At 48.2% G+C, this 16,750-nt stretch overlaps 1 protein-coding gene across 1 annotated transcript in view; it reads left to right on the plus strand.

Annotated features, from left to right (window-relative positions):
• The first annotated feature begins 253 nt into the window (after positions 1–253).
• CNN3 (calponin 3) overlaps positions 254–16,750 on the plus strand; it is a 30,869-nt gene continuing 14,372 nt past the window's right edge. Inside the window, exon 1 of the mRNA XM_036122690.2 lies at positions 254–558. Within this exon, the coding sequence (XP_035978583.1) occupies positions 502–558 (57 nt within the window). The 5' untranslated portion in view covers positions 254–501. The remainder of the gene's footprint in view (positions 559–16,750) is intronic.

Here is a 16,750-nt window from a genome sequence, read left to right on the forward strand (position 1 = left end):
GCTGGGCCGGCTCCAGTCCGCGGGCCGCCCGCGCCGCCCAGCCCTCGGCCCAGCTCGGAGGAGGGGCCCCCTGGCCGCGGGTCTCCGTGGCGTGAGGACGGGGCGGGGGCCCGAGACCCGCGCGGGGAGAGAGCGCGGCGCCCGTGGCCCTTCAATTGGCCGGCCCGCCCCCTCGTCGGAGCAGCGCGAGGAGGCGGCTCTCCATTGGCCCGGCCCGTCGGCCAATCCCTGAAGGCCCGGGGGAGGAGGTGGGGGCAGTTCGTGGGGGCAGTTCGTGGGGGACTCGGCAGCGGAGCGGGAGGCTCTGCGGGACCCAGTCGGACCGAGCCGCCGAGGCACCGCCCGCGCCCCGCCGCCGCTTCTGGGCGTCTCCTGCGCCGCCCAGGGGAGCGAGCTCCGAGCATCTCGCGCTGCGGCCACTCCTCGGGGCCAGGAGCGGGGAAGCCGAGTACGAGAAACCCCCAGACCCGAGCGCAGCCTCTTCCCGCCGCCCTAACCACCATGACCCACTTCAACAAGGGCCCTTCTTACGGGCTCTCGGCCGAGGTCAAGAACAAGGTACGCCCTGGGCGAGGGGTGGGAAGCTAGACGCCGCCCGGGGGTCCCTGGGACTGGGGCGGCGCTGGGCCGCGCTTCGCCTCTGCGCGCCTTGGCCGTCTGGCTTTGCAGGGAGGAGACGTCGGGGCGGCGCGAGAGCGGCGGCGCGTCCGGGTCCTGTCCCCGGGCTCGAAGCGCCGGCCTCCGGGCGCTCTCCCGGCTTTGTTCAGCGCCGCGGGCTGGGACCGGTGGCGGGCGGTGAGTTCCCGGGCTCCTGGGATCCCGCAGCGCCAGCCTGCAGTTACCGGAGCCAGTCCGTGGCTGCAGGACGCGCCCCTCCGGGAAGGGGGCGCTCCTGCCTGGTCATTCGCCCTTAGGTGGGGCGCGTCGGCGCGGCTGGGGACCCAGCACGCAGCCCCCGCCGTGCGCCCGGGCCTGGGCAGCTGCCCGACCCAGCGTTTTCTCCCACCCCAACCCCTGGCCGAATTCAGCTACAAGCGAAGTTAGGCGGTTACGTGGCCGAACTGGGCCCCCCATTGTTCCTTGCTTCTTCCCGGGGAGGGGACCGTTGAGCGGTCCGCCGGCCCCAGGGACCCCAGGACCCTTCCCAGTTTTCGAATCGCGGTGCCTCGAGGCCGATTTCTGCTGTCCTGCTGCAGAAAACACAGAAAGCCTGAGCGCGCCGCTTTGGGAGTGAGATCTGCTGTAGAGTTGAGATTAAAAAAAAACAAAACAAAACAGAAGTTTGTAGTACATTAGACTTTAACGATATCAAGGATATTTTCGTGGGTTGCTTTTGTTTGGGGTGTATTTTCCGAGGCGGGTTGTAGTTTGGAGTGATTTGGCTTTGGTAACTCTCGGCTTTGCCACTGCCCAGCCTAAGAATGCGTTGGGTTTATCTTTGGGACTTTTGGTCTGGGAAAGAGATGAGAGGCGTCCCCCTCCCCAAATCCTCTCCTTCCTTCCTCCCTCCCTCCCTCCCTGCATTCCAAGCCCATGACATCAGGGGTTTCTGGGGGGAGAGCGCAGCCAATCGGCGCGGAACTGCGCACAGAACGCTCATTGTCTCCTTTCTGCTGTTCTGGCCAAAGCGCCACAAAGGAGGGCTGCTGCGGTTTAGTTCCCATTAACCTCCCGGGAGCCGAAGCCTGTCCGCGTTGCCACCGCACCGCCCGACCGCTGGTAGAATACGCAGCCATTGTCGGCGCTGTAACATCCCAGCGCTGGGGGAGTATGCGGTGTGGAGGGAATTGTCGAGAGGCCATGGAGCGCGCCGTTGTCAAACCCCAAGGGGGAGTTCTGTCTCTTCTCACCCTTGCTGTTGCCTGCGCAGCATAATTCAGTTGTTCATAAATTCTGCACAGTCGGTGAAGCAAAGCGTTGATTTTAGTCCCCGAATCTAAAATTGGAACGTTGAGGTCCTTTACCTTGTCAAGTGTGTTGCCCTTATTAGAACAGTCTCCTGACATTTTTTTTTAAAGGACAGAAAAGTAAGTGGTTTGTGTCTGATCGTTCGGTTCTTTCCAAGGCTTACACATGGAGCTTTAGGATTCTTTTCAGAGGAAATCGGCAAGTCCAAACTGTTGGATGGGTTACCCTGGCCTGGCTTGTGCACATTAATTTTAATTCGCCCATGTGATTCTTGGCCGTCGGCAGTTGAGTCTCTACCTTTTGCATTGTAAATGAGGTCCTGATAACTTTGGCAGTCCTTCAAGTGACTTATTTTTCTTGGATGTTAATATCCGTATTAGTTTCTTTTTGCTGACTAATGAAGCAGCTTCTGCCCTTTTCCTACTTTTTATTGAGCAGACCGACGAAGGAAGTGCAGAGACTGAGGCTGGATCACTGTAATTATTATACATTTTTAAAAACAGTAAAACCTCAGTTTTCAGAGCCTTTGGAAAGTTATTATAGCTTTCGGTTTCTGTAACTGTGGGTTTATTCCTTTAAGCACCAAAGCCGAATTTTAACAACACCCTTCATTTATATGGGCCCTTCAGACAGTACCCTTTCATAGGAAGTCTTTTGATCTTAACAGCACAGCAGCTCGGTGAGGTGGGAAGGATTGCTGGGGCTACCCAACATCATTTGCAGGTCGGGATGGTGAAGCTCAGACAGGCTGTGATTTGCTCACTCACGATCACAGAAGAAAGTTGGAATATTCTAAGAATTTTAATTCTAAAAGTGGTATCTTAGTGAAGTGCTTAGGGATATTCTTAGTGAAGTCACTCTTGTCTGCCTCACCCTCCCCACTTTTGCTGTCCACCTGTCACTTCTTGACATTGTGATTATTTACACAACGCTGTTCTCATCTGTTCTGGGCTTGGAAATCGAATATCCATGTTTGCTAGGCCTTTGTGTGAGATATTGCATTTCAGTTGAGGACACAGAGCCAACAGTGGAGTGGGTATATGGAACATGAACTTTGACATCGCTTGGTTTGGACACCTTTTGATTTCTTCCTGCTTTTTCTTTATGTATTGCATAACTGATATGTCGCTTAAATGTAAGGTGTTCTTTTTTTTTCCCCCTCCCTCTTAAAACTTCATGTAACAAAATGGAAGAAATAGAAACCTCCTCAGGAAGCAGTGTGGAATGGACCTTGGAGTTGAGCAGACATGGGTTCTAGTCCTCCCTCTGCCACTTACTACCTTGTATGGTGTTGGGCAAGTTAGTGGATATCTCTGTCCTTGTTTCCTAATCAGTAAAATGGGGGGAATGATAGTTACCACCCCTAAACATTGCATTGAGATGTGTGTTTGTAGTAAGTCCTCAGTGACTATGTTGTAGCTATTAGTTCTTAGTAATAGAAAATTGGTAATCTATTTCTTAGGCTTGTCACTGCCTCTGTAAGTATTCCATTTCTATTAAATAAGCCTTTGGTCTTTTTATATTCCAGCTGTGAAAGCAGTTAATCAATGAATTGAGGAAGCCTCTGATCTTAAGTACTTTTAATTAGTAAAATTTCAGGGAAAAATCTGTAAGCTTAAGATACTTTTTTGGCAAGATGATAATACATGGCAAAACATGTCAAACATTATTTTTTTTAATGGGCAAGAAGTTTGAAAACAGCCTAAAAAGTAGAATCCTTCAGCATAGACTCTGAACATCTTTAAACAACAGGAGTCAGTAACTTTGGATCTACAGAGATCATAATAGAGTAGTAGTAGGGTCGGGGACAGCACAGAAGCTGGTGTAGACAGTTCGGTGGGGTAGGTAGACTCTCATAAAGTAGTAAGGTCTTGCATGTATTCTGCAGGGTGAGCCAGACCCTTGACTGCATCTTGCGGACTAGAATGAAAAGGAATACACCTCTGTGCCCTTTAAGCTGTGAGAAAACAGGACAGGCCCTCAAGGAAAACACAGCATCTCCTGATGCTTGGCTCTGAACAAGATGTTGGGCCCAGGGTAGTTCCTTGTAAAGTTGAGGACGCAAGGAGGCACGCCCTCACCAGTCTTACAGCAAATGGGGTAGGGAGCTGAGAGGTCCCAGGGAAAGTGGAGGAAATGAGTTGGGGGGGGGAGTGGGTAGAGCTGAAATTATCTTAACCTCAGGATGCTTTTAGGGGGGAGTCTATCTGAACTATTAAGAAGTAGAATGGGATTGGAATGCGTGTTCTCACCGTTTCCTGCTCACATGAAATGTATGATTTGAGCAAAGTACTTTTCACAGAATCTTCTTGGTTACAAAATGGCAGCCCTCAACAGCTAAAAACCATGTTGGAAGACTTATTACTAAAATTGTAAATCACTGAAGAGTAAGTGAAACAATCATATAGTAATAATTAAATAGGACCAAATGTCCCACGAGTCCTGCCAGCCTGCCTGCCTTTGGACAAGCAGTTGCTCCAAGAGCGTTCCTCATCAAGGGAACCCCAGGGTGATGGACTCCAGCTGTGGTTGTACCCTAACGTGGTCTGCCTTGTTTTGCTAGTAGAATACCAGAATCATGGTGAAAACATAGATGAGTTTAGCTTTAGCTTTTTATTTTTTATTTTTTTGCTCCACACCCATTGTGGGGCTTGAAGTCATGATCCTAAGATCAAGAGTCCATGCTCTACTTACTGAGCCATCCAGGCTCCCACAGAAATAGGTTTTTAATTCAGAACTTTTGTTTATTGTCTCTTTCCACCAGCCCTAAGGGTTCCGGTCTTATTCATTGATGAGATATATCAAGATCTGTATTTTAGAATATAACTTGGCATGTAGTTGGTGCTCAATATATGTTGATTTAATGAATTTATCCATCAGGAGTGGATTTTACTATCTTTAAAAATTGGAAATCAACCCTGTTAGAGTATTCTTCATAAAAGAATTTTGTAGTGCAGTGTGATATTTTGGAAGGATCAGGTGATTTTTTTACAGCTTGTTTTTCTTCAGTTTGTTTTATTAATATTACATTAGAAAATTTATTACCAAGATAATTCCTTTGTTGTTGCTGAGGCTTTTTTTTTTTTTTTTTTTTGGTGAGAAGCAAAGCAAGGTTTATTTATTTTTTTAAAGATTTTATTTATTTGATAGAGCACAAGCATGGGGAGCGGCAGAGGGAGAGAGAGAAGCAGGCACCCCGCTGAGCAGAGAGCCCTACATGGGGCTCTATCCCAGGACCCTGGAATCATGACCTGAGCCGAAGGCAGACGCTTAACCACTTAACCGCTTAACCGACTGAGCCACTCAGGTGCCAAGCAGGGTTTATTGAGTGATAGCAAAGTGATACTACAGAGCTCCCGAGGAGGGAGGGGACTGGAGAGGGTTGCCCCTGAGGCTCTTCTTTAGACTCCCAAATTAGGGAGGAACAGTAGAAGTCCGCTCTGGAAGGTTCTGCGGGATGCCAGCATGTCCCAAAGACCACCTGCAAAGTGGTCATTTAGCTCACCTGGGTGGGACATGCCCTCTTCCCCCTCCCCCCCATCTTGACCAAAACAGTTAAAGAAAATAAATACATTTGCTAACTTGAGAAGGGGTGCCATGCTTTCCTCTTTAAAATGCTGAAATTTGGGGCGCCTGGGTGGCTCAGTTGGTTAAGCGACTGCCTTCGGCTCAGGTCATGATCCTGGAGTCCCTGGATCGAGTCCCATATCGGGCTCCCTGCTCAGCAGGGAGTCTGCTTCTCCCTCTGACCCTCCCCCCTCTCATGTGCTCTCTCTCTCTCATTCTCTCTCTCTCAAATAAATAAATAAAATCTTTAAAAAAAAAAACTCATTAAAAAAAATGCTGAAATTTCTTCACTCTGGAATTTTAATGAAGATTATTATCAAGCTCACTGTCCTGTGACCCACAGCTTTTTTTAATTTTTTAATTTTTTTATTTTAGGGAGAGAGAGAGAATCCCAAGCAGACTCCCTGCTGAGCACGGAGTCCGCTGTGGGGCTCGATGTCACCACCCTGAGATCATGACCTGAACCAAAACCAAAAGTCGGATGGCCAACCAACTGTGCCACCCAGGCACCCTAACCCACAGCTTTTTACACTCTTCCCTTCTTGGAAATTGTATTATTTGTCTGGCTCGATCCACTTTTTTAGATTTCAAGAATAAGCTTGACGGTGCGCCTGGCTGGCTTAGTCCGTGGAGCGTGTGACTCTTGGGGTCATGAGTTGGAGCCCCACACTGGGTGTAGACCTTACTAAAAAAAAAAAAAAAAACGATGAGGAAGATCTTGCTGCTGCAGTCATCGACCAGAGGCGCATCCTTTCTCCCCAGACTGTTTCCCTTGCAGGTTGGGGTCACGGCGGCTAGTGAGTGTTTTCACTTAAAAGTGTGTTGTGAACCACAGTTATTATCTGTAACATTTTTAAAAAATGAAGCACAATTGGATGGTTTTGGTTTTTCAGCCAGTTACCATTATACCCAGGAGAATGAGAAAATGCTTTACTCACCTTCTCAGTACGACTAGGGGGTGGGAGGGGGCTTGTCCTTAGTTTTTTGGCGAGTTTCATTTTATTCTAGGCATTAGACTCCTACAGCATATATTCCACGTGCGTTGGCTCTGCTTAACGCTGAATTCCTGGCCATGGAGGGCTCTTAGCTGTTGCTCATATGTACTTGTGCTCGGGTTTTGGGTAAGGATTTCCTGAGCCCAGAGTAGATCCTGCCTGTCTGTGGGGCCTGAGGCTTATGCAGTTTGGGGAGGGGGAGGAGATGTCAATCAGTCTAAAAAATATAAAAATATGTTGCAAATTTTATGAAGAGAGATGACCAGGGAAATCCTTGTGAACTTGAAGATGTCCGTTCATCTTCTCCAGGTTCTTGTCATGAGAAAGTAGAACCTAGTGGCTAAGAACATGGACTGTGGAGCCTGTCTGGGTTAGAATCTTTGGCTCTGCCCTTGACTTGGTCACTTTGGGCAAGTAACCCGTGTCTCATCTGTAAAATAAGGATACGGGAATACCTACCTTTTATAGGGTTGTTGGGAGAAATAAGTAAGGTAGACAATGCACGTAAAGTGTTTAGCATCCATCATGCCTGGAACCAAAAGTGCACATTATGTCAATGTTAGCCATTGTTCCACTTTGCTGGCTGGTTCCCTGCCGGTTAGGTTCAGTCCTGTGTTCTGAGCTTCTCTTCTAGACAGATTATCTCCAGGACTTGGACATTCAGTCAGGAATCTGTTTGTATCTGGCAGATAAGGGACTACGGTGCCAAGCAATATCTCTGGGTTTCGCTTCTGTGTCAGGAATAGGATCTGCCCCTAGAGTCCTTACCCAAGACTCCTTTCCCTGGCGGCCTGTGCCCCCTCTGTGACATCCCAGGGCCTCTAGCCCTGTTCTCGTTCTGTCCACCTTGCCCTCAGAGCCAGGGACTTCTGTGTGGAGCTAGAGGCTTTGCATTCAGGCCATGTTCTTATTTGGCTTTTTCTTCTTAAGAGATTAGTTTCTTTTAAACAAGATAAGATAGCTCTTTCATTTCTTGGTTTCAGAGAAGCCTCATATTCTTCCACAGTGGACTGTGGACTGTTTATTTTTTTAAGATTTTATTTTTTTAAGTCCTCTCTACACCTGTGAGGCTCGAACTCACAGCCCTGAGATCAAGAGTCACAGCTCCACTGACTGAGCCAGCCAGGTGCCCCTGTCTCTTCATGTGTAAATCTTGGTTGTCACTGGAGGCCTTCCGTTTTAAATGGTCTGATGAAGGCTCCACCTAGACCTGTGTGAATTAAGTCCGTGAGCTCAGAAGACTTAGTTTTCCTCCGTGAGCTAGGGAGGGACCTTCTTCAACATCCTCCTCCGGCGGAGGGGAAGCTTCAGGATGTGATGCTCCCAGCAGTCTGCAGTGGGCAGGCCAGGGAACTGGAGGCAGGAGTGCAGAAAAAACAGGAGGTCTTTGGACTTGGAAGGACTCTTTTGGGTGAGACACAACCTAAGCATTTATGGCCATTTTCCTCTTCTCCCTCACAAATTTCTGGGGGGTCCTAGTTGTGGAGTGGCTCCACAGAGCCGGCTGTGATTTCATTGTTTCTTTCCCCTTCCCAAATGTTTAGACACTGATCTTTCCTCATTGTCCCCTGCCTCTCAGCCTGCTTGGTGCTACACAAGCCTCCACCCTGGGGGGGGTTGGGGGGGGGAGAGCAAGTGTGTGCTTCCTCAGTGCAGTTTTCCCTCCCTCCTTTTGTTTCACATGGGAGGAAATAGGAGAGAAAATAATCAATACCATGTGTAGTAAGTCTCTCCTCATTCAAACATGTGATTCCACTTTGAATGCAAAAATAGCAACAGCAATCATAGTTCTAATCAAGTATAGAAATTATACTTACGTTAAACATCACATTGTGAGCTTGTCCGCGTCCTTGGCCTTTAGCAGCTAAGCTGGAGCTCCAGGGCCTTTCTCGAGAGTTCACATATGGCCACATCCCTTCCCCTGAATGGGCCCATTCTCTGCTCTGAAGACTGGAGGGCAATTGTCTTTGCTTTTGCTTTACCTTTCTTGAGAGACCTGTAGGTTGTATCAGTCCCTCAGCCCCACCTCGCCTCAGACACACACACACGCACACACACACACATGCACACACGACCTGTAGGTTGTATCAGTCCCTCAGCCCCACCTCGCCTCAGACACACACACGCACACACACGTGCGCACGCGCACACACACGCACACACGACCTGTAGGTTGTATCAGTCCCTCAGCCCCACCTCGCCTCAGACACACACACGCGCGCACACACACACGCACACACGACCTGTAGGTTGTATCAGTCCCTCAGCCCCACCTCGCCTCAGACACGCACACACCTGTAGGTTGTATCAGTCCCTCAGCCCCACCTCGTCTCAGACACACACACACGTGCACACACACGCAGACACGTGCACACACACACACGCACACACGACCTGTAGGTTGTATCAGTCCCTCAGCCCCACCTCGCCTCAGACACACACACACGTGCACACACACGCACAGACACGTGCACACACACACACGCACACACGACCTGTAGGTTGTATCAGTCCCTCAGCCCCATCTCGCCTCAGACACACACACACGCACACACACACGCGTGCACACACACACACGTGTGCTTTGCCAGCCGGGCTTTCATTTTGAACTTTCTTCCTCTCTGGGCTTGATTTTTTAAATTTTCTTCTTTTCCTCTTTCCAGTGACCGCTCCACCGTTGACACCCTTTCCTGCATTCCGACCTACAGCACCTTCTAAAACACGCCTGTCATAGGAGGCTCTTTTTATAAGGGCCAGTGGAGGAGTTAAAGTGTTTTTAGTTTGAGCCATCTCTGCCAAATACCCTATTACGAACTTTTGAACCATACCGGCGACGCTCTCTGAGACTGCAGAGTCCCCATGGGCTGGTTTGAATCAGCGTTTTTCCTCGAGCTCTGCAGCCTGTTCATGTGCATCGGTCTATACGGTGATGGTGGTGGATGCGCCCTTGCTTCTCCGGGAGTTGGAAGGACTCTAGGGGAAGACGCAGAGTCTAAGGCTGCGGGCTCGTCCTCCTCCCGCAGCAGCACAGCTTTCTGGGCTGTCGGCTCTGTGACTAGGGTAGAGAATTCCTGTCTGGGCTTGTTCAGGAGCGTGGGGGTAGGAGAACATCCAATGGAGGAAAAGACGTAGCCTTGGAGTCAGACCCAGGTCCAAAGCCCTGTGGAGCCCGTGACTTTCCGACAAGGCATCTCGGTATGGCACCATCTTCCTTGCCTATGAGAACCTCTTCCCTTTTTACTCTGATTTTGTGAATGGAATGTTTGTTGTGAAGGATGCAGACGGTACCAGAATATAGAAGTAGTGAAAGTATCCTGTATCCCTTAACCCCCACCCAGCTATTTGTGCAACTCTGAATATCAGTCGACCATTTTAGAACTGAATTAGAGTCTATTGCATGGATCCCCGTTGTTTATTCATTACCTTCCTTCTGGTGGGTATTTCCTTCAAAAGTACTTGTGTAGAAAAGTGCATAACTTTTGACCTAACATTTAAAAGTGTTATAGGTAGTATCAAATGGCTCTTTAGAAAAATCAGTTTATACTTCCCACCAAAGGTATGAAAGGGAAGGTGGTTCTCCTCTTGATGTTCAAAAACAGAACAAAACTATATCAGAGTGGCCTTGTCAAACTTCAGGTCACTTGCTTTAGCTCATTATTATCAAGTCACGAGCCACGTACATCTGTGACACCTCCTCTCTCTGCCACCCCACCACTCAGGTGAGAGTTGGCAGCAGAGTGAGGTGGGGGCATCTCTTTTACAAATTATTTCATGAGTAGGTTTTTTCTTTTTTTTAAGATTTTATTTATCTGAGAGAGAGGGAGAGTGAGCACCAGAGCGGGGAGAGGGAAAGGCAGGTTCCCCACTGATCAGGGAGCCCAACACAGGGCTTGATCCCAGAACCCTGGGATCATGACCTTTGTTGAAGGCATATGCTTAACCGACTGAGCCACCCAGGCGCCCCAGATAATGAGTGGTTTTTATTTATTTATTTATTTATTTTTTTTTTTAAAGATTTTATTTATTTGACAGCTAGAGACACAGCGAGAGAGGGAACACAAGCAGGGGGAGTGGGAGAGGGAGAAGCAGGCTTCCTGCAGAGCAAGGAGCCCGATGTGGGGCTCGATCCCAGGACCCTGGGATCATGACCTGAGCCGAAGGCAGATGCTTAACAACTGAGCCACCCAGGTGCCCTGATAATGAGTGGTTTTTAAAATAGAAAGCCTAGGCAGCATCAAAATGATTTCTTATCAAAATTACTATAAAATAGGGATGCCGGGGTGACTCAGTCATTAAGCATCTGCCTTCGGCTCAGGTCATGATCCCGGGGTCCTGGGATGGAGTCCTGCAGCGGGCTCCCTGCTCTGTGGGAAGCCTGCTTCTCCCTCTCTCACTCCCCCTGCTTGTGTTCCCTCTCTCGCTGTGTCTCTGTCAAATAAATAAATAAAATCTTTTAAAAAAATGGCTATCAAATAGTGTCAAGTGATTTTTCTGTATGATATATTTAATTTAAAGAAGGAAATCTTTTTGGTATCTGGACAGGAATGGCCAGCAGAGCACAGATGGAAGGATAAGGGTTGACATTTATTGATTTCTTCATGGTGTACATGAATTAAGTCGTTGATTCTTCCCAACAGCTTTCTGATGTAACTGATGTAAGCACTGTTAATGATCTCTGGTTTACAGGTGAGGAAACTGAGGCACAGTGGAGCTGGGACTCCAACCTGAGCATTCAGCTTCCGGAGCCCATGCTCTTCACTATTTTAATCAGAAGCCAGAACTCAGGGAGAATTGGCAGCTTTCAAGGGGAAGGGGGGGAGAAGGCAGGCCAGAGAGGGAAGCTCAGGGATGATGTCCTTTAACAAGAAGCCACAGGAGGTGAGATTGGAGGGGCTTTCTGGAGTGCTGCAGAAACACACAACTGGATTTGGCTATGAGGGGTCCCTGGTGACCTTTTGAGAGATGGTCTTCAGTAGAGCAAATTTCCAGAGGTGTTAGGAAGAAGTACTAAATGGAGAGGTTTGTCATGAAATGAAAGAGAAACAGGACAGTGTTGGAAGTTGGCAGCGGATTTAATCAAAGATGTGCCTGTTGGGGTGGCTGGCTGGCTCAGTTGGAAGAGCGTGCGACTCTTGATCTTGGGGTCGTGAGTTCAAACCCCGGGATGGGTGTAGAGATTACTTAAAAATATATATGTGTGCGTGTTGTGGTGAGCGTAGCATAATGTATAGAGCAGTGGGATCACTGTGCTGGGCACCTAAAACTATGTAACACTGCGTGTCAGCTATACTCGGAAAAAAAAAAAAAGATGCACTTGTTTCAGACAGGATGGGGGGTGGTCTGTGCCCACTGATGGACCAAATACGGGGGAGGGCTCAATACGCAGGGTGAGTGGGACCGAGGAAAGAGAGGGAAGAAGGTTCCCGTGGAAAGCGGGGAAGGAACACAGAAGAGGGCAAGGAAACAACTGAGGTGGGGGAGACCTCTCCCGTGCTGTTGTTGGGTTCGCCCTCTCCTGGGAAAGAAGGGTGTTACTGTGCTCCTGCCCTTGTCTTCCCGGGGCTGTGAGCAGCTGCGAGTGCCCAGGGTGCAGCCAGCAGGGGGCTGGGGGCCGGGAGGGGGGAAGGGGGGGATGGGCCAGGATCTGGATACACTGCGGATTCAGCTGCTTCTCTCCACTGAGTCCTGCCCAGGCCCCTTTGCAGCCTGTGTAGCGCTCGCTCTCCTCATTCCCTTGGCCCTTGATCAGGAAGGGATGCAAAGTTGGGTTTATTTTGTTTTTGTGCCTGGATGTCTTTAGCATGCCTTCGTGACCTAGCCCCCAAGAGACTTTGTGCGCACTCTGCTTCCCGAGGAGCTGGTCGTCTCCTTCCCCTGCTCTCAGCTTGCACTACGGTCAGGTAGAATGGGGAGGTAGCCTTGTTGTCCAGATGTGACCTGATCCCAGGGGCCTCCTGGACTTCAGGACTGGAAAAGGGAACCGTGGTCACATGTAACTATTGCCTTTTTTATTTCAGTGTATAAGGAGCTGGGACCCTAGTTTGTATCTATCCTGTCTTTGTGTAGGAGGACTTGGTAACATGAAGGTGTTTGAACCTTACTTTTGACTTCATTTTTTTTTCGTACTCCCCATTAAAGTGAACCAAAAACCTTTTTACTTAGTTAGGGTCTCAACAAGTTGAAAGTCCTGTATCTTCATCTGCTATTTCATGATATAAGTTATAAAAATTTTTTAAAAAGAGGATATGTGAAATTCTATCCTTTTTGATGGAAATTTCATATCTAATTTTCACTGGGGAGAAAAAGGCTCGGTATCTTGCAGTTAACGTCTCTGGAAGACTCCTGTGACAGCTCACTAGCCAGCATCTAGCCTGTTTCAAGTGAGGTATTTGAGCTCTGTTCTTCCCTGGTGGTATGAAGCCAGCTCTCTCAAAGGGACAGACTCGACTGTAGTTGGAAAAGGCATTCATGATCTGAGATCTAGCTGGGCCCCCAACAGGACCTCCCGATATACCGAAGGCTGCCTGAAAGCCTGGCGTGCTGCTTCTCCTCGGCCCCCTTTCCGGCCCATGGCCCATTGGGAGCTCAGAGGGAGGGGGTGATGTGTGCTTGACTCATCTTTGGGGTAGGCAGCTGGGAGCACTTGGATGAATGTGGTCAGCCATGCGGGAGCAGACGGCATTTCCCGGGTCAGGAGAGGCCAGTTCCTTTGCAAGTGCAGTGTACACTTGGGGCCTTGGAGGTGGATTTCATGCCCCCTCAGGTCACAAGACCCACCCTCCGAAGCAAACTTGCTATATCACTGATGAGGAGTGAGTGTGCATTCCAAAGCTATGGAAAGGTCACTGCCATGATGTCCCTTGTGATTAGAGAAACAAAGGACAACTTTTCAGGCTGTCCACGTGCCGACTCACGGGTTATGGAGGAGGCATCTGGATGCCCACTGAGGACGCAAGTGCCTGGAGTTGTAGATGGCAGTAAAAACGCCCGAGGCCTGCACGTCTGAGGATCGGGGAGCCAGGCGGAGCCTCAAATCGTAGAAACAAAGCGCAGAGGAGCATCTCTGTTTTTATCTACTTTGCCCGTGGGGCTTCGGGGACAGTCCCCTTTCAGCAGGATTTCTGCAGCAACATCAAATTCAAGACCCAGCCAGCCTCCTTCCGAAGCTAGAGAATGTTCTCCAGCAGGCTTTCTCGTGGGTCTCCCGTGCCTGTGCTTGGCTGGCACTCCCGTGCGCTCTCTCCATTCCTGCATGCATCCAGTACGTCTCCCTAGTAGAATCTCCAATGTGCCATTCAGAATAGATGGACTTCCTTTTCTATAGGACTTTTTTTTTTAAAGATTTTTATTTTTATTTTATTTTATTTTATTTTTAAAGATTTTATTTATTTATTTGAGAGAGAGAATGAGATAGAGCATGAGAGGGGGGAGGGTCAGAGGGAGAAGCAGACTCCCTGCCGAGCAGGGAGCCCGATGCGGGACTCGATCCCGGGACTCCAGGATCATGACCTGAGCTGAAGGCAGTCGCCCAACCAACTGAGCCACCCAGGCGCCCTAAGATTTTTATTTTTAAGTAATCTCCACACCCAGGTGTGGGGCTTGAACTCACAACCCCTAGATCAAGAGTTGTGTGCTCCACTGACTGAGCCAGCCAGGTACCGCTATAGGACTTTCATCTAGAAATTCAGATGGTGCTAGCCTGTTTCTTCTCTTGTCCCCACAGTCCCTTCTAGGTTATATAGAGCCACTCCTGGCTGACCAGTCTCTCCTTATGGGCTGTGGATGATTTTTTTCCATTCAGTTTGCCTCTTCTAGAAACTGATGTCAGTTTGTCAGTGGCCCTCTTAGAGTGCAGCACTCAGAACTGATCACAGTAATGCCACGGATATTGTTTAACCTGCTAGGGTCCAGTGGGATTATTAACTAACTCCTTTGACGACAGAACACTGCCTCATTCTGTTTTGATCACTGTGATGAGTTAGATGAGGCACCTTCATGTCAAGGGATTGTAATCCTTGCTTTGGCAAGTTGGTTTTCCGTCTTTATAAAAGTAAGGGCGATGATGATTGCATAAGGTTTTCTACTTCACATACTCCTCTCACACTCATTTTATTTAAATAATCCTCTCCTTGGTTACCTCATAGAGAGCTGTTGTTATCAAGCACATAAGACAAACAATATTTTATTTTTTTATTTTTTTAAATATTTTTTAAATTTTTTAAAATTTTATTTTATTATGTTATGTTAGTTATCATATAGTACATCATTAGTTTTTGATGTAGTGTTCCATGATTCATTGTTTGCGTATTGCACCCAGTGCTCCATGCAATATGTGCCCTCCTTAACACCCATCACCGGGCTAACCCATCCCCCCAGCCCCCTCCCCTCTAGAACCCTCAGTTTGTTTCTCAGAGTCCATAGTCTCTCATGGTTCGTCTCCCCCTCCGATGTCCCCCCCCTTCATTTTTCCCTTCCTACTATCTTTTTTTTGTTTTTTTTGTTTTTTTTAACATATAATGTATTATTTGTTTCAGAGGTACAGGTCTGTGAAGCAGTAGTATTTTATAAAGAATTGTATACCTGTGCAGAACAAGACAGTGTTAGCTTTTTCTTTTTAAAGATTTTATTTGTTTATTTGCCAGAGAGAGAGAGAGCGAGAGCAGGAACACAAGCAGGGGGAGTGGGAGAGGGAGAAGCAGGCTTCCCGCAGAGCAGGGAGCCCGATGTGGGATTCGATCCCAGGACCCTGGGATCATGACCTGAGCCGAAGGCAGACACTTAATGACCGAACCACCCAGGCGCCCCAGCATTAGCTTTTTTAGATAGAGTTGTTTACTTCTTGAGTATGCATGACTAGTTAGTTCTAGAACTTGCTGCAGGATTTTATGTATATCTGGAATAATTTATTAAGCTATGATTTTCTGAATCTGAACTTTGTTTCTTTTGAGCTATTCCCAATTTAACTTTCCATTAAGTTTAATAAGTATGTCTAACAGTTTCCAGGTTGTCAGTTGTTAATTTGTTACCAAAACAGAAGAGACTTGGATGCAGTCTTTCGAGCATCCGACCCTGATTTGGCTCAGGTCCTGATCTCAGGGTCTGAGATTGAGCCCTGTGTCAGTCTCTGCGCTCAGCGTGGAGTCTGCTTGAGATCCTCTCTCCTTCTCCCCCTGCCCCTCCTGCTTGTGCTCTCTCTCTCAAATAAATAAATCTTAAATATTTATATATATATATATAACCCAGAAGAGAACAGATCTAAATCTAAGCCTCAAGGTACATATCAGTGGGAGCTCCTCCTTCCTTGACATAGATCGGCACAGTGGGCATGGTTGTTGCTTCTGACCAGGCCCTACTTCTAGAGTTACTACACTGGACATAAGGAGTGCCATAGACATAGGGACTTTTATGAGAAGGTAAAACAAATATGTCCCTAGTGATCCATCTAAGATTACTAGATTGGTAGATCAGGGAGATGTGGCGCCTCTAAAAACCAGCAGCATTCAAATGCAGATGCCTTTCGGAAACAAGATAGATCTTTAAATCTGTAGCATTTTTCTAGTTGGGTACTACTGTCAGTGGATGAAAAATCATTTATTGAATACCCACTGTGGGCCAGATGCCCCAGGCATGCGCGCTAGGGGTACAGGACTAAAGCCCGTCCTGCCCCCAAGGAGAGGACATAGGCATGTTGGATGTGGCTTGCCGTAGGTATGCTGGCTCCTGGTGATGGATGACTGCCTCGCCTCGGCAACCCCCTCGCCCCCCCCCCCAGGTCCCTGCACACCCTCGCTCCAGGAGTCCACTGTAGCATGACAGCAGCAGGCTCTTCAGCCTGTAATAGAGGGGCCCTTGCCTTTTGCGTGGGGGTCAGGAAGCAGTGGACCCACATCTAGGTTCCTGTTACTTGGGTTTATCGAGGTTTCTCACAAACTGAGCTGTTTAACAGGTGCATCTTTGTTCATCGTCCTTTCTGAGTCTAGGTTCTTCTGGGAATCCAGCCTCTAGGCTTACTCCTACTTGTTGAGATTTGAAACTTCAAAGTCCAGTTTTATTTATTTACTTTTTTAGATGTCTTCATTTTATTATTATTTTTATAATTTTAATTCCAGGATAGTTAACATACAGTGTTATATTAGTTTCAGGTGTGCGATATAGTGATTCAACATCCCCCGCCCCCCCTCAGGTAACTGTCAGTTCTCCATAGTTAAGAGTTTGTTTTTTTGGATTGTGTCTTTCGCTCTTTTTGTTTGTTTGTTTCACACAGTTAAGTTATATGGTAT

This window comes from Halichoerus grypus, chromosome 5 (genome assembly GCF_964656455.1).
Source record: "Halichoerus grypus chromosome 5, mHalGry1.hap1.1, whole genome shotgun sequence".
NCBI classification, from domain to species: domain Eukaryota; kingdom Metazoa; phylum Chordata; class Mammalia; order Carnivora; family Phocidae; genus Halichoerus; species Halichoerus grypus.